This window comes from Phascolarctos cinereus, unplaced genomic scaffold, assembly GCF_003287225.1.
Source record: "Phascolarctos cinereus isolate Bilbo 61053 unplaced genomic scaffold, phaCin_HiC Scaffold_1;HRSCAF=81, whole genome shotgun sequence".
Taxonomy (NCBI): Eukaryota; Metazoa; Chordata; class Mammalia; order Diprotodontia; family Phascolarctidae; genus Phascolarctos; species Phascolarctos cinereus.
The window spans coordinates 111,268,930-111,295,339 of record NW_027555514.1 but is presented as its reverse complement, the minus strand read 5'-3'; the positions used below and the strand labels follow the sequence as shown (position 1 = coordinate 111,295,339).

General features: G+C 36.4%; 1 protein-coding gene across 1 annotated transcript in view; it reads right to left on the bottom strand.

Annotated features, from left to right (window-relative positions):
• The window catches only part of CHCHD3 (coiled-coil-helix-coiled-coil-helix domain containing 3), a 356,984-nt gene that overhangs the window by 4,943 nt on the left and 325,631 nt on the right, over positions 1–26,410 (bottom strand). Inside the window, exon 7 of the mRNA XM_021002286.2 lies at positions 8,966–9,101. Within this exon, the coding sequence (XP_020857945.1) occupies positions 8,966–9,101 (136 nt within the window). The remainder of the gene's footprint in view (positions 1–8,965; positions 9,102–26,410) is intronic.

Genomic DNA, 26,410 nt, shown 5'->3' with positions numbered 1-26,410 from the left:
AATACCTTCTGAGGGCCTACATGAGGCTAAGAAGGGTGGGTGGCTGTGGTAAATCTGAAAGAACCCTGGAATTGTAATCAAAGACCTTGATTTCAAGTCTAAGATCAACCACCATGATTTGTGAGACCTCAGGGAAGTCACTTCATGTCTCTGCCTCTTCCCTCATAAACAGGTGGAGCTAAATAACCTTTAGTGTCCTTTCCAGCTCCATAGTCAAAAGATCCGATGACCTTTGAGCAGTTACCATGATCTTTTTCTTCTACCTTCAGGAGAGAATGAAAAAAATGAAGACTTGGCATCTGAAGGGTTATAAACAGATGTCTGAGGTAATTGACAAAGTAGAGTATCAAAGAATCAGGAGATGTGTTCTAGTATTGCCTCTGCTACCAACAACCTTTGTAACCTTAGGGAACCTACCCCACCTCTTTAGCCATGTTTCCACATCCATTAAACAAAGAAGCCTGACTTCTCCATTCAGTCGGAAGGTCCCCTCTAACTCTAAAGCTTAATCTGATGAAGTATTTTTCAGGAAGCCTAAATTCTAAAACCAGAGTCACCAACAGTTATGCTGACTGTATTAGCACTCAAGAGGGTTTAACAGTGACATTCTAGTCTTTCCAGGATCCAAGCTACAGTAAAGACGAAATACAGGGCCCTAAGAAACTTGGCAGAAACTCTGCCTCAGGCAAATTCCTCCACGCACTCTGATCTCAGTGTCTTTTATTTCAGAGGCTAACCATATCCTGGAGGGTTCATTTATATTTTAGAAAAGAAAGAAATGAAGGATATACTTAAGAAAAAGCTTTAAAATAGCGTAAGATGTCAAGTTCTGTCCTTCTTTCTGACCCTTCATTCTTTACACAAGTCAGGTTACTTATTTACTGTCTCCCTAAAGTGGCTCATCTGCTCTTACCCGCAGGCCTAACCTAGCCAAGTCTTAGAAGCAGGAAGCCTTTCAGGGGCTTCCGAACAGGGAATACCTCAGTTTCAAGGTGTTATTACTGCTGGTGCCTCATGTCAGCTGGTCTGACAGACTGCCTGATTATTGAACATGCCATTCTGAACTGACCTCCTGCATCTGTGTGATCCCTGATTCTTGATGGCTTGCCTTGTGACCTGGTCTTCATCTTAAACGAAAAGATTTGAGGAAGGTCTTTCTCTTGTATTTCTGGCTATGCCTTCAAGATCTCTTGGTCCTGACTTCCTACCCATTCTGAGTTCCATGGATATCCACGGTTCTAGCGTGATATCTGAACTTGAACACTCTTGCCATATAAATAATTCATAGGCTTGTACCTCCAAGAAGAGTTGGTTGGCAACCTGCACTTCTTGTGGAAGTGTATTAGATTACAAAAGATTTACTACTCTTTTTAAACTAGTTAACATGGGGCAGAGAGAGAGTTGTTTTTTCATCTCTCTGAGCATGGTAAATATGGATGAGAAGTACAACGTAGCAGAAAAGAGAACTGGTCATAGAACCAGGAAGAGATCTGAGCTCAAGTCGCAGCTCTGAGCAACACTAGCTGTATGACCTTGGGCAAATCACTTAACCCTTAGTGTTCTAAGCAACTCCTCAATTCTATAAGTTGCAGAGAAGATGACAACCTGCACTGGTAGAGGGAGTTTTCTCTACAAATGAAATCACAATTCAATCCCTGTCCCTATTGCTACCTGCAGGAGACCTAGAAAGTTATTATTCTCTACTTTCTTTCCAACTGGCCTCACTTTCATTCTACAGACTGGGTTTTCATAGTGTGTAAAATCAGGGACTATGATCTTTAAGAAACAGGAACAAAATGGCATGAGTCTGCGACAGCGCAGGCAGATTTGGCTGGCACAAAACAACGGGATGCAGCAGAAGACACGGAAGCCAGTCATAAAAATAAGAGATTCTACAACTGGACTACTGCCTCAAACCAAAGAACATGAAAGTACATATAAGGGCATGGAAAAGACTAGTGGATGTGTGCAACCATTCTGTCTACAGTCACAGAGAGAAAAACCACCTTAAAATATAAAGACTACAGTCCAACAAGTGTAAGAGAAATACGTTTCAGACCCATAGTCACTGCCAATCTTGCAGCTAATCTTGAAGACTCTGCTGGCCCACGCCACTACCCTGAGGATCTCAGCACTATGGTGCTCTTTCCCTGGGGCCTATTTTCCTTCCAAGATGCATGGGAGGGGGATGTGGGAGAAAGTTCACAGATTAACCCCTCTCTTGGCTCAACTGTATCCATACCTGGACTGTCCTCTGTGCCATGTCTTACCCCAACTCTTTTCTGCTCTGGGTGAAAAAATCCCTAGTTACTCCTCTGGGCAGACTATCCAGAATTATCATCTCAACAAATACTTTATTCTGTGTGTGATAGTAAGAGGTAAATAGCAGGAAAGTATGAGTGTCTCAAGTTACAGAAGGCAATATGAACTTGGGTTCATATTCTTTTAACTCTTTCTGGTTCAAGTTCTCATAAGACTGGATTCTACTTCACCCTACAAAAGGGAAAAATGTTGGCTGCCACCAGTGTGACCCTGGGTAAATGATTCAGCCTCTCTGGGACTCAGTTTTCACTTCTGTAAAAGGAGGCAGTTGGATTAGAGGGTTTGTAAAATTGTTCTCAATTTTATGACAACTAAAGGAATAAAAAAAATGAAGGTGTGCGTGTGCATGTACGTGTGTATGTAAGATAGAATGGGAGCATGGTAATATGTGTCAATGGCAAAAAGAAAAAAAATTGATTCTTGTAGCTCTACGTAAGCTATGAAGCTGATGACTAAAGAGTTAATGTGGCTAATATGTTCCAGTATATATAAATAAATGTTCACATTCATTTCTTAATGATGTATCATTTTTAGTTAGCCTGTAGTTTTCAGTCCTAGAGATAATAGTTATCTTTTAGAATCCTTTTACTCTTATGATGATCACACAGAATTGACACACTGGAAAGAATACTCTAAATTTCCCATGACAACCCATGAGGAATTGTTTAAGAATGGTTCAGAAAGGATAAATGTGAATAAGTGGATGAAAGAGAATAAAAGAAAACTAAGGCTGAGGAACATCCAGAAATTTTCCAATCAGTAAAATCTACTAGACTACAGGACAGTGACTCAAGGGAACTAGTGAAAGCCCAATCACGTGAGTCATTTAACCATGCAATGATATAGCACTTGAGATTATCCTATGGGGAACGCTCTCACAATGGTAGATAAACGGACAAGACAACCTAACGGCCTGTTTTCATGTTTGGTTGTTGTTTCGCGGTTGAGAATTGTCCAGTATATGCTCTGGCTTTCACAGGAAATGTAGGATGGATAGTTTGCCCCATGAGGAATTGCCTCAGGAAACAAGAGCCACTGTTACACTACTAAATCCTTTTCCAACAAGAAGGGCCAAAGGGTTGGGGTCACAAGGTTCAAATCTAACTTCCAGGAATGACTGTCTCTTTACAAAAGAAAAAATTAATTCTCTTCTGAAAAGAGCCACCATTAATGAAACATTTCTTACATCGGACTAGCCATTTTATCATAGCCATAAACTAGTGCCTTACTGGGCTGTTATCCCTGATAAAGTGCTTTGTTCTCACTCTCTCTTATACTCATTTCCCAACCACCCTCACCTCTCATCACTGTTTCACTTGGACCTCAATTCTCTTTTTTTCCATCTTCTTACTTCCCTTCCCTTCCACAAAAATTTAGATTAGTGGATAACTAAGAGACCCCTGCTGCTTTCAAGATAACCAATCACTTAGAGCTCCTTTTCATGCCAACCCAAATTCTATGTGTCACAAATGGTCAGTTCTTGGTCATAAATGTCCTGTTCTGAGTCTGTGCCTGGCTGTTAAGTCTTAGTTCTCTACTACAGGCACTGGCCCATTTCAATGGTGCCCATTCAAAGGGACAAAATCTTTATGGGAAGTAGGTAACCCTTTGATTAGCATATGGGCAGTAGTACATCCCTTTGATTAACATACAGTGAGTGTATATCCCATGTAATGTATATGTCATGTTAGCAATAGAGGGCATTCAAAAATACTAAGAGGGGGTAATAAACAGTATATTTTCTAAGAGAGATCCACAGAGCCACAGTCCCTTTCATTGTCACCGATAATAACTACATGTCTTTGGCTGATACACTTAGTCTGAGTACGGTGTAAATAAAGCTATTGTTACGTGTGGCCTCGACATGGACCAGGCAGCTTTCTTTAGTTCCATAGCCACAGACTCCATGTTCAGAAACCCTATCCTACAAATGAAGAGCATTTGTCACAGACTACAGCTGGCTCAGAACAACCCGAAGCACACATACAGACAACAACAACAACAACAACAACAACAACAAAACACCCCACCAAAAAGCACTATGAACTAAAAAGTAAAAGGCCAAAGTGAAAGACACTGGAATTTAGATATTACAAATACCAATTAATTCATTACCAAATATGTGAAATACTTATTGTGTCAGGTATGGTGCTAAATACTGGGGAAACAAACAAAAAGAGAAAGAGGTAATAGTCCACATCCTCAAAAAAATTTACATTCTAATAAGAGAGAAAAATATGTGTACAAATAGGTGCACATGTGAATGTGTATGTGTGGATGTGTGTGTGTGTGTATGTATGTATGTATGTATGTATGTATGTATGTATGTATGTATGTATGTATGTATGTGATAAGGCTATAGAAGATAGAAGGCAATCTCAGAGGAGAAGGCACTAGCAGTTAAGGGAACCAGAAAGGCCTCCTACAGAAAATGCAGCATCTGAGCTCAGCCGTGAAGGGAGTGAAGGATGTGAAGGGAATGAGCATTTCAGGCAAGGAGACAGGAGATGGAGTATCTCGTAAGAGAAGCACATAAACAAGGAGTATGGCTAGTATGGCTAAACTATGGAGTGCAAGGAGAGAAGAAAAGTATAAAACTAGAAAGATAGGTTTTAAATGCTAAAGAAAGGAATTCTATTTGATTTTAGAGTTAAGAGGCAGGCACTGGGGTTTAGAGACCAGAGGAGTGGCATGGTCAGACTTTTGTACCTTAGGAAAAATACTTTGGCAGCTGAACGGAGGATGGGTTGGAGTGGCAATAGATTTGAGGATGGGAGATCAATTAAGAATTACTACAATTGGCTGAGCAAGAGGTGAAGGGTGCTTGAGCTAGGAAGGCAGCTATGGTAAGTGGAGAGAAGGGGATTTATTTGTGAAATGTTGTGGAAATAAAAACAAGATTTGGCAACTGATTAGATATATGGGGTGAGTGGTAGTGACTAATCAAGGAGGATGCCAAGGTTATAAACCTGGGTGACTAGAAGAATGGTGGTACTCTCAACAGTCACAGAGAAGTTCAGGAGAGGGGAAGGTTTGGGGGAAAAGACAGGTTCTGTTTTGTTCATGTTGATTGAGATCCTCCTGGGAATAACAATGGCCCCAAACCACCAGCCCTGATTCCAGCTCCTTGAAGCCATTATCCAGGGAATCAACCCCTGTAGATACGCTACCAGACAACTGCTTCTACAGGAGCTGCAGCCGCTGCCTCTTCTGTCTAACCAGACACTGAAGATCCAAGAAAAATAAAGTTCTCCCCAACAAAGTCTTTGGCAGTTACAAATGGTTGAACCTCAGAAATGAACATGGTTTTATGAGTGGAAATAACATTAAAGAAGATGTATTACCATCTGCTTTGCCTCTGTACTCTAAGGACCACTGGGTCTTTCCATCATTTTGCAGCTAAAACCTCCTAAATGTGTTGTCTCCCTCTGTTAGAAAGTGAGTTCCTTTAGAGCAGAGATTATCTTGTTTTTCTTTTTTTTCCTATTTTCATCTCCAGAACTATGCACAGTGCTTTGCTCATAATAATCACCTAATAAATCTCCTTCCTTTTGGAAGAAATTTAAAAAATAATCTAAATTGGAGAAAACAAATGTACTAGTGAGTATCACTTTACTGCTACAGAAGGCTTCATGAGAGAATATTGCTTATGTGACATATTCAAGACTCCGTCCTTTTCTTTCTTTCATATGTGGATGTCTGGGAGTTACATGCATAAAGATGATAACTGAGCCTATAGGAAAAGTGATGATATCGCCAAATGAGAGAGTATAAAGAAAAAAAGACAAGAGGGCCCGGAATAGCGGTTTGGGGGAATAGTGGGTTGGGAGTACCCACAGTCAGCGGACATGATATGGATGAAGATCCAGCAACAGACAGGAGAAACGAGGGGTCAGACAAATAGGAGAACCTAGGGAGAGTAGTGTTCTAAAAACCTAGAGAAGACAGTACCCAGAAGAGAAGGTAGCTGCAGAGAAGTCAAAAAGAATGAAGACTTGAGAAAAAGTCATTAATTTGACAATTAAGAGATTACAGATAATTGCAGAGAACACTTTTGGTTATCTGAAGAGGCTGTAAATCAAACTTCAGAGTTTTAGAAGAGACTGAGAGGAGAGGAAGTGAAGATATTAAAGGTGGAGGAGGGGGTACTATGGAAGGACTGAGGAGAGTAGAGAAGGATAAGAGCAGCTGCTGTGGCAAGATAGACAGAGAATCCATATGGAAGGAGCAGAAGGACTGCCTTGCTGCACTGAGGACTCAAATGAGATCAAACAGCTTAAATTTGTTATGAACCCAGTCATCAAGGTTCTGTGACTTATTCCAGCTCCCTCCAGCAGCAAAGTGAGTAGGAATGAAGGAGGTGGATGGTGGGGGAGTTCCAGAGTTGGGGTTTAGTAAGGCATAAGCAGTGACTGGACAAACGAGTAAGAGATTTGAGAGCAGGGGACAGTGTAGAGTTGAACTGATTCACCAAGGCCTTGAGACTGTGAAGAAGAGATTGTGCTACAGTATAGGAGATGGCCTGGGAAATTACTGAGGAGTGGAGAGGCTGGAAGTCATGGTAAGGATGAAGAACAGTTTTAGGAATGGTAAAGTCTTAGGAGAGATGGAATAATGGAAGATTATGATTAGATAAAGGAATAAGAAGCTCCAAGTAATTCTAAAAACTATGGAGTGTTTATAGGAGGATGGACTGAGTCAACATCAACATTTTCCTTCCAGTTACCACTTCATCCATGTAAAAAATTTTACTCAGTGGACATAAGCACATACATTTCATATATTGGGACTGGAACACAATTTTCCATAGCTACTTTTTCCAATGAGTACCTTGTCCACATTATGGCACCAATATCAAATTAGAAAGGCTTCATTACTCAAATCACAGGTCTCAAGTGCTTGAGTTTACATTACTATAGCAGGCTGATTTTATTAAAAGCTTATCAGAATCTGTTTCTAACAAATACAATATTCAAATTTCATATTAACAGTGCTTCCACTAAAGACCTTTTAACAAAAGAATCCCTCATATACTGCTAAAGGTAATATAAGTGCTACTACAAGTAAGAGACAAAAATGGTTAGTGAGACCTTTAAAGGCATCACATAGTAATTCTAAAAAATCCTGATCATATTTTTCCCCCACTACTTCTCAACTACCCAATCACAACTGCCAACTCTTCCTATCAAATATATAAAGAGTATGTTAGAAGCTTACACTAAGTGGTATTATTATAACCCTGGCAAATTAGGCTGTAGAAAGACACACTGCGTAGCTCAAATACTATATATGTTTGGGTTAGAAGGTCAGCTATTGTGAGTTTTTCACCTGAGAGACACTGAGATTTCCTATAATTTCAACAGTTGAATGTAATCTAAATCCAACTAAATCAGTTATGTGATCCATTATGATATGCAATTATGTGATCCATTAAGATAAGTGGTTTATTATTAACTTTACAAAAATACCTAAGTTGGAGAAAACATGTATTAGTGAATATCACTTGATTGCTATATGAAGGTTTAATGAGAGAATATGGCTTATGGGATGCATTTTAAGACTATACAGGTCCTCCTTACATCACATATCTACTAGATCCTACACTTCTATAGTGACCTTTACAGATCGGTGGAACAATTTTATTCTTTTTCTTAATTAATCAATGTTTTGTTTTCAACATTCAATTCCATAAGATTTTGAGTTTTAAATTTTCTCCCTCTCCTATTCCCCCCCTCCATCCTGAGACAGTGTACAATATAGGCTCTACATATACATTCATGTTAAGCATATTTTCCCATTAGTTATGATGTAAAGAACAATTAGAAGTAATGGGAGGAACCATGAGAATGAAGCAATAAAACAAAACAACAATGGAAAAGGAGAGCAAATAGTATGCTTCCATCTACATTGAGACTCCATGTTTCTTTCTTTGGGTATGGATAGCAATTTCCATCATTAATCTTCTGTAGTTGTCTTAGATTTTTGCGTTGCTGTGAAGAGCCAAGTCTATCAAAGTCGGACATCCCAAAACGTGACTGCTACTGTACATAATGTTCTCCTAGTTCTGCTCATTTCACTCTGCATCAGTTTATTTAAGTCTTTACAATTTTTTTTTGAATTCCACCTGCTCAGCTCATCATTTCTTATATAGCACAATAGTATTCCACTACATTCATATACCACAACTCGTTCAGCCATTCCCCAATTGATAGGCATCCCCTCAATTTGCAATTCTTTGCCACCACTGGTGGAACAATTTTAACAGAGAACACATCTCTATAAGCCTCTTCCTCTGACTGCCATTTAGCAATGGACAACAACACTCACGGGTTCTGGATGATATCCCAAGAGCACATATTAATTCATTCATTTCACAAAAATTTATTAAGTGCCTACTGCATGCAGAACACTGCATAAACATGCTAAGGACACATTTCTACCATAATTCATTAAAAAGGGAATGATGACCACATAGCACACAAACATGTCAAAAAAAAAAATCAAACTTTAGGCTGAAACCCTTTATAGGAAAAGCAGAGTGGTTAACTCTTACTAATATGTGGATGGAACATTAAGACGATCTGAAATGCATTTTCCATCCTAATTTTTGTGATGTCCAAGTTGACCAGGCCTGCATACCCACCTGTTTGGCATGATTGACACAGTGCTGGTATTGGCTGGCCAGGGTAGAGCAGCTGAGTGTTTGCTGAGGGTTTTCCCGATAACATTGGAGAATTTTAGCTTGCAGATCAGCACAGATTGGATGAGTCTCATAGCGCCTAAAAAAGAAACCAGAGACTAAATTAGAAAACAAAAAATAAAATATATTCTTAAAAAAAAAAACTAAAGTGAATGGGTGAATGTTTTAAAGTTAGAAAGACACAATTCTATCTTCAGAGAAAAATGTCTATGTCAATTGATGTTTCTCCATAGATCAAAGTGGAGACAAGTTAGATAATTTCCACTAAATAAATCCTACTAATTGACACCACTTAAGATAATGACATTTACTACTTGTCTGACCTTGGGTAAGGCACTTAACCTTGCTGGATTTTAGTTTCTTCCTCTGCAAAATAAGGGGGTTGAATTAAAAAGTCCTTGGAAGTCCCTTCTAACTTTAGATCTATAATCCCCATGAATTTGAACTTACACTGGCAAGTAAAGTTGGCCACTTACCCTTAGCTGCTTTGGATACTAGAGATTAACTTCTGTGATCACAGAAATGGGAAAAATGTCAAACTTAAACCAGATATCACAAATTCTCTTCAATAAACATACTTTTTTAAGCTGTCTTAAGTATACAAATTGCATTGTAACACACAAGAGGGTTTTCCCTCCCTAACAATTCATAATCTTTATAAAGGAAACATACACACATAACACAAAATTGCAAAGTAAATTAAAATGTGCTGTATAAACTGAAGCCACACTTCCCGAGTAAACTGATGGAACAAGGCTATGGGGATTGTCTATTCCCAGAATCTAGTATAGCTGCGGATAGCATAGTATAAGACAGTATGGGAGACATGATGTTTGCTGAATTGAATTACCTGCACACAGACACGTATGTACACATTATATTATGCGGCCACATAATGTATGCATTTATATTATTTTCAAATTAGCTTTTGTTCTATATATAGAAAGCTTATCTTTTTTTTAGTCCTTTTCTGGAATTCTAAAATTGGTTTCTCTAAACATAAATTCTGCATAGCATTATTTTCAATTTAATGGGTTAAAAAAAACAAACCCCTAGAGAATATGGAGAGAAAAAAAAATTTTCATCAACAAAGAAATCCTTAGGCAATAATTTGTATCCCCAATTACTTTTATCCAATGCACTAGGCTATTACAATTTTCCTAGAAAAGAACAGTGAAATGCAAACCACACTATTGTTTCTTAAGGGAATTCATTCCATGACACTTTCTAAAGATATTAGATATATAGCTAGAACTGGGGGAAGTTTCCAAAATTTTATTCAACATTACCAACACTCCTGTCGTTCAGCTTTGTGAATTACTTAAAAATGAATTTAAATCTAATTCATAGAGTTTACCTTCTTTGAGATTTCAATGTTCCAATACCTGTGACTTTTTTGGATATGGATTTCTCCAGTCTCCTATCAAGAACATCAGCATTTAAGTCAACTGTGCTTTAAAGTGTTGAAGTATAAAACACAATCATGCTTAATGCCTATTTCTCCATTAATAACCCATAATTATGTGGGACATTTTCATTTTTTTGAGTGCTTTCCTCACAACAATCCTGTGAGGTAGGTAGTACAAAAGTATTACTATCTCCAATTGAGGTATCTTCCTTGGGCTTCCCTTTTTTTTTTTTTTTAACACGACAAAGCAACTGTAGATGCACAAAATGACTGGTAGGAAGGAACTAATGGCCTAACATTCTGCAGAGAAGTCAGTCAAAAGGGACAGGAATCCTCAAGAATGAAATTCTAATGACATAAGTAGAAATTATTCTGATGGAGAAAGAAAGGGAAGAGCTATCTAAAAAGACTATTGTGGTCAACTTAGATTTTTCTTTAAAGGTATGTATGGAAGATGGAAGCAAAGTCAGGTAACCGCATGCATATAAAAGAGTCTGGCAAGAAGAGTATCAGTAGTACTAAGGCTTGCAATGAGTTGAACTTAAATGCTAAGGACCACAAAAAGGACTTTCAGAAAAGTAGTCTGGAGCAAAAAGAGGCCCAATGGAGGAAATAAAACTGCTGCTTGGAGAAGGGATGGTAGTGACAATGGTTGATAGTAAGAATGACTAAACTCTTATTTTGCTCCTGTGTTTTCTGAGGAAAATGAACTTTGGATTAAAGGGGACAGAACAAAAGAGATGAACAAAGCACCCAGTTCTCAATGCACGCTAGTCACCAAAGCCAAATGAACTACATCTTACGGTACTTAGAGAACTTGCAGACATGGTTGTCAAGATGTTTTTTGCTATCTTCAAAGGATCTTGGAGAAGAGGAATATGATGCAAGACTGGTAAAGGGTAAACATCCTGATTTTATAAAAAAGGAATAAAGGTCACATTCTGTGAACTGTGAGTAAATGAGATTGACTTCTATTTCTAATAAAATTCTAGAATACATTATTAAAGGATGGGTTTTGAGCAGTTGCAAAGGGAATACTTTAGAGTTCAACGGAGTGCTTTCCTTACAACATATATACTTTAGTATACTTTACAGTTCAACAAAAAACATTTTATAAAATTTCTCATGTTATCTTTGCAGACAAGATGGAAAGGTGGCATCTAGACAATAACACAATTGGGTGGATTTTGAACAGCTAGAAAGACCAGATACAAAGAAAGGTCAGTAGTTCAACTTGAGAGAGGTGTCTCGTGTGCAGCCCTCAGGTATCTGTCCGTAACCCTTTTTTTTTTTTAAAGACAATTGAGGTTAAATGACTTGCCCAGGGTCACATAGCTAATAAGTGTCAAATGTTTGGTCTGAGGCCAGATTTGAACTCAGGTGCTCCTGACTTCAGGGCTGGTGCTTCTATCTACTGCACCACCTAGCTGCCTGCTGTCCATAACCTTTGGCCATTAAACTTTTCATTAATGATTTGGATAAAAAGATAGACTGCATTCTTGTCAAATTTGCAATGACAGGAGGGTTCATGAGCCTATTGGACAAGATAATTGGACACCAAAATAACCTCAACACACTAGATCAACAGATTAAAGATGAAATTTATTAGCCCTTTTTAATTTGAGTTTAATGTACATTTCTACACTTGGGCTCAAAAAACTTAATTTCAAAGCACAAGATAGGAGAGGTATGACTAGGCAACCATTTCTGTGAAAAGGAGCTGGGGACTGTAATGGACTACAAACAATCTCAACATGAATCAACAATGTGGCAGGTCCACCAAAACCACAAAATGCATGGTGCTAGAATGGTCACAGTACTACGGTATTCTACCCACACTCTACATCAGGAATACTGTGTTCAGTTTTGAGTACTTGGACTCCATGCCTGGCTTCCCAACTCTGATAGGTGAGCCTTTTGCCTTCTCTTTCTATGGTCCAGACTTGCATACAAACTTCCTCCAGGCTCCTCACCATGACCACCCTTGGGTTTCCCCCTTCCCAGTCTGTTCCTTTACATGTATCTTCTCCCATGAGAACTTAAGTTCCTTGTAGACAGTGTTTTGTTTATTTGCATTTGACTTCCCAGCACTTAACTCTATTTCTCCTCTCTTCATCCCTCTCCCCCTTCTCTCTCTCTCTCTCTCTCTCTCTCTCTCTCGGTCAGTTGAAGGGACTGGGGGTGTTTATTCTGCAGAAGAGAACTCAGATGGAGTAGGAGGAAGGGAGGCATGAAAGCAATCTTCACATATTCAAAGCACTGCCAGGTTGAAAAAATATTAGATTTATTCTGCTTGAGTCCAGAGAAAACTGAGAGGAATAATCCTATTTATTAGAGTTATCCAAAAGTACAATGGAAAACCTTAAGAGAAGGTGTATTTGCCTTCAGTGCAGATCTTTAAGCCAAGGCTGGCTAAGATAACCACTCGCCATAATACTGTTGAGAGGATTTTTCTGGGTTAGACTCTCCATCCTCTGAGATCCCTTGGCTTTCCAACAATCACATTGTTAGTATCTACCCAGACTCAAACTTAGGTATTTTGACCCCAAGTCCAACATCTTCGCCACTGTAGTAAATAAATTTTGATGAACCACAGTGTAACTCTGTGTTGCAAATATGTAAGTAACTGCCCTGAGAAATCACAAGAGAACCAGGCCATTTTTAAATCCAGTGATACATACTACTTGGTAATCTCACCAGTCTATTAATTAGATTGGGGGGGGGAATGGAATAAAGCATGCTGGGCAAATGTGCTATTTATCCCCTCTATCATCACACAAAGAAGACTGTATGGCATGTGTTGCCATATAATTAGATATCACAGAGAATGTGTGTGTGTGTGTGTGTGTATAAAATTCCCATACCCATCATACTTCATTTAATAACAAAAAAGGTCTTTGAATAAGGTACTTTAACCTAGAAGCAAGCATTTACTGAGTTGTGCTATTTGATCGCATGTGTTAGTTCTAATTTCAAATGTGTCAAAATACTTTTATTATCCATAAGTCAATTATGTTTCTCTTTCAGGTCTCCTGATTTCCTGTTTGTTGATCACTTACATTCTAAGTATTTACACATACACTAGTCTCTTTAGATACTTCAATTCAGTACTGATGACTGGAAATAAGGATAGGGGTGAGGCACAAAGGTTGGAAACTAATATAAATGTCCCCCAGTGGCTGGAGCACACCCTGGACGTCTGCCTGACTTAGTGCGTGAGGGAAAGGCTCTGCTTTAGTATTGATTTGGGATGCCTGTTACGCTGCCCTAATGCACTGTTTTTACTTTGGGAAAATGCTAAATGAGATTATAGTCTAACATTAGAAGGCCATAAAACACAGGCCACGGCACCTTCCATTCAAGAAAGAGTTTCAAAGAAGCTTCTAATATGCATTATGGCAAAATGTCCATATCGTCAGCAATTGATTGTTATTGAATGCTTTCATTCTTGCTGATGTATAAAGCTACTACTAGAGAAAAATAATAATAGGGAGAGTACCAGGACACCTTGGAAGGAAAATTAAATCTTTGCTTCTAGAACACTTTAAAAAATGCAGTTCCTTTTTAGGTTAAAAATTTTTTTGACATCAGTAAAGTAGCTAGAATGAAAATATAAGAAGAAAAGAGATGAAATACAAATTCAGAGAAATTAACTTCATGCTAAAGAAGGTCAGTGGAAAAAAAATACTTGTTCAGGAAATGTAATGTTTAATAAAAGGGAATTGGTGCTTGGTATAGCCAATTAAGTTTCTGGGCCTCAATTTCTTCATTTGCAAAAATGAAAGAGGGTGGACTAGATCAGGGGTTCTGTAACCTTTTTATTGTGTCATGTACCCTCTTGGCAATAAGGTGAAGTCTGTGGAGCCTTTCTGAGAATAAGGTTTTTAAACACAACAAATAAAACACAGGTTTACAAAGGAATTCAACTATGTTGAAATACAGTCATAATATATTTGCTATATATTATAATGTACATGTATATTATATATAATTATATATGCATATATTCATAATAGATAATATAAACCACATACATATGTATGTATGTATGTATGTATGTAATATATGTGTACACATGTAAAACAAGTTCATGGACCTCAGGGTTGAGAAACCCTAGACCAGATGATCTCTAAAGCTCTAAATCTTACGACCAATACAAAAATAGTAGAACTTTGCCTAAAATATCATTCAAAAATGCTAGAGGTAAAAATCTATTGGACTAGGGGTAGACAAACCTAATCTACTCTAAGTGAATTGTGTATGTATTTGTGTATATTTAAATATCTCCTCCTCCCTTCTGTATTCTTTTTCTTGTATTTCTAAAAAAATTCAATCCCACCCCCTACTTCCCTATTCTACCACTTGACTGTAAATGGCACTCACAGGTACTGCTTCACTAGACTGGTAAAATTCATAGCTAGAGACTAGTGTCTTCTCTGTGTGATGATGGAAGAGGCTTCCCAAGGGAAGTGTTGGGCTCCAAGGGGCACAACCAACTAAAATATATTATCAAGTGGTAGCCTTGACTTGGTCAAGTTGGGTGTTATGAGGTAATGTCAATGGTACATGGTCATTTAAGGGGAACAACATATGAGAATATATATCCAAGTGTTTCTTTTTAATCTTTGGCAATTTTTTTTGTATATTTTTTTTGTATAAGATAGTTATGCTTCTGATCTCTTGTCTAAAATACTCCTATAATAACATTAAACTCTGCTGATCAGTTTTAGTGCTCAGTACTGTTTTCCCTGTGCACTCCCATTCCTTTTATCTTAGAAAAGTTTTTGGAGTGTGTTTGAGCATTGAATTTTGAGGAAACTACTTACCTATCTTTTCAGTACAGCTAACATAAGTGGCAAATAGCAAGAATAGCATGGTGAGTTTGGAAGGAGAAAAAAATATGCAGATAGCTATTCTTTGACAACTCTCTACTTAGAGCTCCAAAGAACACATTTAATGTAAATGAATTGGCAGTCACAATTTCCAAAGAGCACTCAGTCTCTCCTCTTAAGAACACACAAACTATTCAATAGAAGTGTAGATTCACAAAAAAGGATCTTTTCCCTATATCTGGACCATAGTGAAGAGTTCTATAGATACTACAATGACATACAAAAAAAAAAAAGGAAAATGGCCATGCTAAATAGAGAAACCTGATGTTCTAATTAGGGTCCAACAACATGAGACTCTTGAGGGCTAGGCTTTCTAATACAACTTTACCTAATATATATGAAAAGCAGGCATATACACATAGAAGGCCTTGTAGTTATATGGGGTAATCAGATTTTTTCAAGTCAATCTTAGTTTTAACTCATCTCCTGGGAAACGTAAATGTCTACTCACTTTATATTTCTGCGACCTTTTCATTAGATTGTAAGCCTAGTGAATAAGGTGTACGTGTGTTGAAAAGAACTATGAGGATCCATAGCCAGTATGTGAAATGGGTGATAATGTATTTGGTGTATTTATCCTGTCTGTTAGGATAAGAAATGCAAAGTTGCTAAGTAGAAATGAGTGCATACATACTAAAAAACTACATTTAGTCATCTTCAAATTTGGTGATATCCCAATACTTTTTTATTTTTAGACTAACATGAACAATTTAATTCTAAACAATGTAAAGTCTGTAAACAAACAAATTCAACTCAGTAATACATATATATATATATATATATATATATATACACATATATTTATTTATTTATTTATGTAGGCAATTGGAGTTAAGTGACTTGCCCAGGGTCACACAGCTAGTAACATGACAAATGTTTGGTCTGAGACCAGATTTGAACTCAGGTCCTCCTGACTTCAGGGCCAGTGCTCTATCCACTGCACCATCTAGCTGCCCCTCAGTAATATATTTTTAAAAAATATTTTAACAGTTGGTAACAATTTCTAGGAAGGAAGCTTCTTCTATGTAGGCCAAAATCCAATTTCACAATTATGCTTTGGAGGCCATATATTTAGAAAAGGAGGTAGAAACGTTAATTGCTTTCTTGTTTTCATCTACATTCTTTTGTGGTTTGTAATTTCTTTCTGATAAATGAAAATAAAAGAAGCTTTTCCAATAAAAGCTAGCTACTAAATTACGAAAGCCAAAATTTTTTTTTGTCACAATATCAAAATGGAAAGAATCATACTTCAGATCTTGTTGTGGTGACCCTGAATACAATTCATTCAGCTTCACCGTCAAATGAATCAATCACTTATGGCTCTTAAACTGTTACCCCAATGATTTTGACTCTAAAGTGATGGAGTGGAAAAAGCCACCCAACTGCATATTTAGTAAGAAACTCAGCTCTAACCGAAGGAACAAAAGATTATGCATAATTTCATTCCATAAATCACAATCCTTGAAGGGATAACATCAGAAGCAACAGTGGTGTAGTGGAAAGAGCATTGTATTTGAAGTCTGAGGGCTCAAAAATTCCAATCTGGCACCTGTTGTTTACTAGCTCTATAACCTGGGGCAGGTAACTTCTTGGACCATTTCCTTCCTTTAAAATGGAGATAAGAATATTCACATTCTTTTATTTCATAGGTCATTGTGGTCAAATGAGATAACAAGTAAACTTTTGTGTAAGTAACAAGGAAATAATATACACAAAGTGCTTTGTACACCCTGTTCACATACATATACTTGGAAAAAGGGAATTAATCTGCGGTTCCTTCCAAACACAAGAACAAAATATTCTCCTCCACCACCACCAAGAAAAGGGGGGGGGATAATCTCTTAAAACCTAATATGTTACTGAGCAACAAGTTTAATATTGGTATAAAATCTTAATCAAAAGGTTCCTAGCCATACTGAATGTGAATAGGTGTGAAGAAACTATCAGTTTAGTTTTTTTAAAAATCTATTATATCAGTCACTTGGTATAGTACAAATAAAACAACTCTTGTATTGTAGACTGTTTTTATTTTAATTTTCAATTGGCTGCTATCATTGTCCCTGTACTTCAGATTTCTCATCTTTAATGAGTAATACATATCACAGATTTACAGAAAGTATATTTGGAAGTATGAACTAATAATCATCAAGTGGTTTAAGGACAAAGAAGGATGGGTGGTTAATGTTTAACAGACATACATTAAGATTTATTAATGACCCAAAATTAACACAAAAATAATTAAGAGCTCAGTAAAAAATTTCCCCCAACCTCATAAAATATTAGCAAGTAAAATTTAGCAGCTAAAATACAGTACTTTAAATTGCGGGTAAAGTTTTAACTTAAAGAAGAAAATAAATACAAAACAAACTATAAATACTGCAATACATTATGAACTAGCTTTATCCTATCACAGAGACAGAAAACTTTCTGAGTATGGATTATAAATTAAAAAAACCCTAAGAATATTGTTATTGCTTAATAAATGTAAGCCTCTATAGTCAAGGGCACACTTCATTTATGAAATGTGTTATGCACACTGAAAGATTGCAGGGTGACTTGAACATAATAGTTCCTCAAAATTTTGTTCAAGCAAATTAAAGCTTAAAAATATTTAAGTGTCTGGAAAGCCAACCCTCAGTCACAAAATGATCACAGTATGTGAAGAAATATTCTTGTCCCTTCAACAAATAAATGAGTAGTGGAATGAACAGATGTCCAGAGCCCAAAATGTCAAATTTGAAATCCCAATGGATATGAAATCAATATTTGAGCTAAAGCAAGTAATTTGACAAGTCAAAGTGTTGTCATTTGAGACATCTCTATAAGGTTTTTAGTCTGGGATGGGGTAATTTATTAGTGAGAGCATGGCATTTAATCCCACCTGACTTGTCAGGTTAACTGTTTTCCTAGAATGCCTACAAAATATTAACATTGAACTTAAGAGTAAATCAAATCCTAGGAACTTTTTTTTCTTAAAATAAATGATGTGTATGGATATACGTACATTATTTGTTACAGGGATTAGCATAGAATTAACGTTACTCATGTAATCATAAAGCAGTTCTAAGTGGATTATTTTTTTCCATTGTTATTTTCATCTCCCTTTACTATGCCTGATACTTTAGTTCAGAAAGGAGTGAAAAACAGAGTCTGGAATTGATATGTGTACCCATACATACCTCTGCAATGCTGAACAAATTAGCAACAAGTCATAATTAGTAAAAACAAAACAAAGTAAGGAATGATTGGGAGCAAATATATATTATTTGTGCCCCCCTGGGGCAGAGAGGAAAACAGGGCTAAATATGAGTGAGATAAATTAAAATCTCTAAGATACTCTTTAAACATGTACTTAAAAATAAAATATGCCATTATGCATTGTTATATATAATAATCACCAATGAAACTCAGTGAGAATGAGCTAGTGTAAATAAAATGGCATCTTATAGTTGCAAGCTGAATCGTGCAGTCGTTACAGTCTATGAAGAATTAGGGTCCAGGAAGAAGCTTCATGACAAGATCTTATGTTTAGGTGCTTATAATTTTTTAGGAGAATTACCTTTTGGGATAGATTTCTCATACTACTTCTTATCTCAGAGCTGATTTACTGGGGTGGGTGGGTTTGGGAGTGAGGGAGGGAGTAGCACGGGAGGGTGAGAAGTTTAGTGAAATTCCATTTGAGTTACTCAAGCATAAAAATGCATTCCAATGCCCTTCTTCCCTGCTGGGATCAACTTTAAGAGAGTACTTTTAGTATTCAGATAAGTCCAGAAAAGCTTAATTTAAAAAATTTCAAAACCGTCACATACCTCAAGGAGGACTGTGACATTCTAAAAATGAGGTCAAGGCTAAATTTTCAGCATTTTTAAAGAGCTGTAGTGAGCTAGTCACATAACTTTGCCTGATATTCTTTCCACTACATTTTAAAAGTAAGTATTCAATACTAGATAGATGAAAGAGCACATGGGTTTGCATCTCTGCTTACTGAAAGAAATTCAAATTGGCTGATTTCTGTGATGACTTGAAAGGTCCCCCCTTTTTGTATGAAGAAGGTGCTAGGTACTCTCAAAACAAGTGGGTTAGAGAGCAGAGTTGAGCTTCCTCTGTGTTCTCCATATTCTCTATCTACGTCTCTGAAGGAAGAAACATTCAGACCACCCAATGTAGCTGTGGTGAAGGATTTAAGACATGAGCACAGCTATTTCCTTCTGCAGTAAGGTTGAACTGAGACACAGTTACAGGGCAGGAAGAATGATGCTGGGGGCAGCTAGGTGGCACAGTAGATAGAACTCTGGCCTTGGAATCAGGACCCTGGGCAAGTCACTCAACCCCACTGCCTAACACCTCCCCCCCCAAAAAAAAATATGCAACAAAAGAAAGGATTGATGAACTGTATTTTTAAGTAAAAATGAAACTGCCAACAATAACAACAACAAACGATAAAATAAGCAGAAGAGAGGAAACCTTGAAAATTAGATGAAAAATAAAGTGGTAAGCAAAAAACCCCATAGAACTGATTTAAATAATCCTAAAAAGACATTTCTTTGGAAAAACCCACAAAACTGATGTCTTCAGCCAATTTTGAAAAGGGAGGAAAATAAAATTAACAAAATAAAAAATGAATATAAAATCACAAGAAACTCAGAAAAAAACTTATTATACAGTTTATATGCCAACAAAATTGAAAAACTCAAAAGAAACAGAATTTTCTACAAAAATGTAATATATCCATATGGACAGAACACCAAATAGAGATCTTAAATAAATTAGTTTTAGAAAATGAAACTGAACTTAGTTCGAAGGGAACTACAAAACAAAGAAAAAACCCCCTCTAATCTAGGTGAATCAGCAGAATGCTATAAAACTTTTAAAGAATACCTATATTACATAAATTACTTTTTTAAAAAACTGAGAAAGCAATCTACCAAACTCTTTTTATGAGAAACAAATAATTTTAATACCCAAACCAGGGAATGATAAATCAAAGATTGCTATTGACTAATAGTATCAATGCATATTAATGTCTATTCAGAAGTGTAAAAGAAAACTTTGGCAAATACAGAAATTTATAGGAAAACAACAACATTTATTTTGATCAAGGGATTCAACGTGACAAGGCACACATGGACAGCTGCTTACAGTTAGGAAAACAATATAATCTTCTTAAAAACAAACAAAGACGTCAAAGACACACGATGGCCAAATTGATGCCATGAAATATCTTTGACAAAATATAACATTCAAGTATACTAAAAACTCTACAAAGTACAGGCAAAGAGAATATTTAAAATCAAAAGCTAGTACTATATACTGGAGATATACTAGAATCTTTCCCAAAAATACTGGAATAAAGCAAGAATGCTTCCTTTCTGCTGCTATTTGACATTGCTATTGTTAGAATTTCTAACACTAGGACAAAAGAAAAATCAATGGCATGAATATAGGCAAAGAGAAGCCAAAGTTATCCCTACTTCCTGAGGAAATGATAGTTTATTTTTCTTTTTTTAATCCAAGAGAATGAGTAAAGAAACAACGACAATAGCTTCAGTAAAATTTTGCAGGCTATAAAATAAACCAACAAAAATCAATTTCATTTCTATTTAGCAATAAAAAAATCCAGGAGTAAAAAATAGACAAGTAAAAAAAAATAGACAAGTGCCATTCAAAATAATTACAAAATGTATAAAATATTTGGGAATAAAACTACCAAAGCACATTCAAGACTTGTATAGGTATAAAATTACAAAACATTTCTTAAAGAAATGAACACTTTAAATAGCTGGAGGAAAATTCAAAGCTCATGGATGGGTTGTGCCAATATAAAAATACCATAGATATTTTACAGGACTAGAAAAAATAGCAACAAAATTCAATGGGAGAAGGAAAAGATCAAGGGAAATAATGAGAAAAGGCTAGGGTGAAAGAATAGCACTTTCAGACCTACAACTCTTAACAACAAAATAATCACCAAAACCATTTGGTACTGATTAAAAAATATGAAAGAAAATCAATGGAATAGAAGTTAAGGAAGAATCAGAAATAACTGAACTTTAATAACTCAGTGTTTGATAAACCTTGAAAACAAATTATCTAGACTAGAGCTACCTATTGACAAGAACTGCTCAGAAAACTGGAAAATAGTCTGGCAAAAATTAGGTTTAGACCAGTATCTCTTACCATATGCTACAATAAATTAAAAACAAATATGTCAATAATAATAAATATGATGAATACGTAGAAATATGGGAAGACATATGCACTGCTGCAAAGTGAAATAAGTAGTATCATGAAAATAATAAAGATGATGACTTTACCAAAATAAATGGAAAGAACTACTATAACAAAACAACTGAAAAATGAATACTTTACAGTTATAATGACCAATATTTGCCACAAAGCAGTGATAAGAAGCCCATTCCTACTCCCAACCGATTCTTTTTGGAAGTGAAGAGCATGGATGTTGGAATACCACATACAAGAGAATTTCCTTAATATACTGGTAAGTATTGCTAATTTTATTTCTTTAATTTTGAAAAAAATTATTTATTATAAAGGATTGGCTTTCTGGGAGGTTTGTGGAAGAAAAACAGTGGGATGTGTAGATGATGTAAAAAATATATTAATAAATATTTTTAATTATATATTTTTAGCTTTCAAAATTCACTTCCATAAGATTTTGAGTTTCAAATTTTCTCCCCATCCCTACCCTCCCTCCACCACAAATGGTGTACAATTTGATACAGGCTCTACATATACATTCATATTAAATCTATTTTTACATTAGTCATGTTGCAAAGAATTAGAACTAACGGGAGAAACCAGGAGAAAGAAGAAATAAAAAAAGAAAGAGCAAATAATATGCTTCAAGCTGCATTCAGACTATATAGTTCTTTTTCTGGATGTGGATAGCATTTTCCATCAGGAGTCTTTTGGAGTTGTTTTAGATCTTGCATTGCTAAGAAGAGCTAAGTCTATCAAAGTTAGTCATCGCACAATATGGTTGCTGGTGGATACCTGTCTGCCAGTGCATGTGGTGGTTTTCTGAGCGCTGGTGTCTGCCGGTTCCCCTGGCTGTACCAAGGCACATGGGGGTGGGGAGGCTGGTGCTGGCACTTGTCTGCTCTACCACCCTGGGGCTCAGAATCTCCCACTGGTTTGCTGAGCCACTGGCTTGCTAGGACACCTCTAGTCCCATACTGGTCGCCTTCAACCACAGCAAGAGGGACCTTTCCCATTAATCCCCCAAACCTCCTAAGCTAAAAGACTACTGCATCCTGTCTTTCTGTTGGCTCCACTATTCCAGGATTTTTCCTGGGGTGATATTTTCTGGGTTTTTCAAGGTCAATAAGGGAGGGTAAGAGCAACTTACTCTGCCATCTTAGCTCCTGGAAATCAAGAAATATTTTTAAAAAAAGATCTTGGTATGTTTGAACTTTGGGTTAACCTAATATGAAGAAATTCAGTAGATAAAAATATTAAGTCTTCAACTTGCATAAAAAAATTAACTTTGTCTAAAAAGGATCTGGAGGTTTTATTATACTATAAGCTTAGTATGAATCAACAGTTTGACTTGCTAGCCTAAAAAAGCTAAGGTACTCTTTGGCTTCATTAAGAGAGGCAGAGTTCTCCTACAACTTAGTAATAGCTGTATAGGCCAGGAATTATTGATCTTCTCATGGTTCATTTTTTGGTGGTAAAATAAGGCCTGAGGGCGTTTTGCTTTGTTTACATCTTTGGTATCCTTCCATCTTTCATATATCTTGAGAATCAATCCTTTAATGCCCACAAAAACTGTGTTCCCTCCAGCATGGACCTCAGTATATCTTTGGTGTAATCTAATTGCTTTCCCCATCTTTGTTTTCTTCAATGCTATTTCCTGCAGTAGAACTGCAATGTTACGTGGAGCTCCATTTCTCTTGATGATCAAAAAGTCTGTTATTAAAAAAAAAGTCTTTATAGATAGTTCTGTTGCCCCCCCTCCAGTTTCATCTTTTAATGCCCCTAGAATGACATGTCTTAGTTGGTCTTTTAAGCTTTCTTTAAACTTATTTGTCCTTTTACTGTGCTTTTCATTATTTTATGTGACTCAGATCACAGTCACAGTCTTATACATCTTTTACCTATGACTTTGGCTTCCACAGCTTTCCAATTGGCAAGGAAATCAAATGTTTGCTGACTGGCAGTTTCCAAGTTCTTTTGGTTTCCTTAGTTCTGGTAACTAACTTACATTGGTTAAATTTGTTCCAAATTATCATGATTGATATCATTTTTCTTCCTCTATCTAATTTTCATTTGGAGGTGCCAATAATATTCACTTAGATTGGGTTGGAACTATTTTGATTGCATGCTACCCCTTTAAAAAATTTTATTTTCTGTTCTCTAACTTTGTGTTAATTCTGATTCTTGTTTTAACGTGATCTAAGAATATACAGTCAGTCTAACCATTTCACAGATTAAGGAATGACTCCCTCACCAATGCAGTAATTTTATGTCTTTCACAGCATAAAAAATGTCATGTCACCACTATCATTTCCAAAACATCTCCCTCAGGGGAGGAAGAGGATTTTCTTCCAGCAGCAGCAGCAACGACGACAAGGACGACGACAAGGACGACGACAAGAACCACCTTGACCAGCAACCTCTCTGATTGAGTACTGGTAACAATACTTAGCAGTGGATGAGGGGACACCAATAAAGAGCAAAGACAAAAGGCTTAACATTTTATCATTTGTACCTACACAGTGACATGGATGGTACCTTACACGTAAAGCCACTCTTAAATACTGGTTGAATGAGCTTAGAATTTTAGAGCTAGAAGATTAGAACCAATCTCATCCAACCACCTCATTTTTACAAATAATGGTGACATTTGCCCAAGGTCGTGCCAAAGTAGAGACTAAAACTCCCATGTTCTGACTCAAACTTTAGTGCTCTATTAAACCATGCTACTAAAGGAATAACATGAAAACAAAAAAGTGAAAAAAGGAAATAAACTCAAGTTCATCAGAGCATATATAAAAAGTACATTAGGCACTACTCAAAAACTGCTTTCGGTGCCACTCTGAGCCACATGGACAGATGGTCACATCTGCAAAATTGATATGCCACTAAGAGTCACTATTTGCATTCTTATGTAAAATGATTTACAATTGTAAAACTCTACAATTAATTTATTGTTCAGGCATCTAGGTGGTGCAGTGCATAGAGTTTTGGACTCAAGAGCACGAAAAACATGGGCTAGAATATAGACAATAGCTGGGTGACCCTCAGCAAGTCACTTAACCTTATTCTAGCTCAGTTTCCTCATCTGTAAAATGGGAATAATAATAGCACCTACCTCTCAGGGTCATTGTAAGGAAATACTACGTGTAAAGCACCTTGCAAACCTTACAGCACTACATAAATGCTTACTATTACAATCTTATTATTTTGCTATTATTATTCTCTAAGCCATGTTATAAATTAAAATTATCATTTGGATTGATATTTTTTTCACTGAGTTGATAAGGAAACTACACCAATAACAGTTTCCATAGGAACTAAATTCACTTCAGAGGATTAGAAATATGAAGAGATTTGAAAAACAAAGGCAGACCAAAAATTCACATTCAAACAACATAACAGTTTTGTTCTTTGAATATCTTTCACCAAAGAGATCAAATAACATTACAAATATTAACCTTTGAATTTCTTTGAAATCAGTCAGAAATTAGATAACAATAAATCTGTGTGTATTTAGGATATAGTTTTAAAAACTGATATATATGCAAGATACTGATCAGACTCCTAATCATCTTTTGTAACCATTTCAGCCACAATTTCTCCTAAATCTGACCAACTACACACATCTAGTCAAGAATATTTATGTGTGTGTGAAATAAAAACAAAAATATGATGAATTAACAAGTTAATTAAGTTAACTTGCTAATTTTGTGAAAAAATAATTATAACACTCTACAATGTCTTTATAATGCTTTTAGCACCTTAGGTAAATTTTCTGTGGATGATTTACAGGAGAACAGGGCCAAGAAAAGAACAACACAGGATAATAAGTTATTTATAGACAGAACATCCATAATAATGACACTGGATCCTTTGAAGTACTGATATATGTAAGAAAGATAGAATGCTGGGATATTTTCATTCAATTAACATTTAATAATTGCCCATGATATGCAAGTCTATACTATGTGTTAGAGATATGAATATGAAATAAGACACAAATTCTGCCCTAAAGCAGCTTACAATTTAATAAAGTATACAAATAATATGACACATGGTAGAATATAAGTGCAAAAGAGAGTCCTAGGGAAAGAACTACAAGAAATGTAAAGGAGAAATTAGTGCCAGCAAGGGAGTTTTCAATAGGGAGGAACTCAATTTTTTTTTAGGAGGATTATAGAAACTCGGGGTTTGAAGAGTTGTCAGGGGCCATCTAGTTTAATTAATATTTGAACAAGAACCCCATCTAAAACCCATCCAATGAACAGTCATATCCATACAGCATATGTCTGATTGCCTTGTTATTTGATTAACTCTTAGATTGATCTGTGTGGGTATTTTCCCCACTAGAGCCTATGACAACCAATCCATACCTTCCCATCTCTGTATAGTTCTTGACTAAGTCCTTCTATAAATCCACTAGCCTGGAAATTACTTAGTTCAAACCACATTATCACTTTGGCGCACCTTTCATTTCAATAGGAATCTTTTCTTTTCATCAGGCCTGGCTTTCCCCTTTTCATACTTCCATCTGTTGCTCCCAATTCTGTCCTCTAGGGCCAAGAAGAACAAGTCTAATCCCTCTTCCTCAACACAGCTCTTCAAATACTCAAAGACGGCTAGCATATCCTCTTTAAGTATTCTCTTCTCCATGAGTTCCTTCAGTCTTTAACTCTTCCTTTACTCCAATGTCTGATGAAGAGGCAGGCCCTTCTCTCTGCCAAAGCTAACTCCTCTACAAGTCATCTTTAATTTGTCCCCTCCTGTCTTCTCTAACAGTATGCCCCCACTATCTTTTCCCACCCTACCCCCCCAATCTTCAGTTTCTAAATTCATGGTTTTTTCCCTGTTGTCAAAAAAAAACAG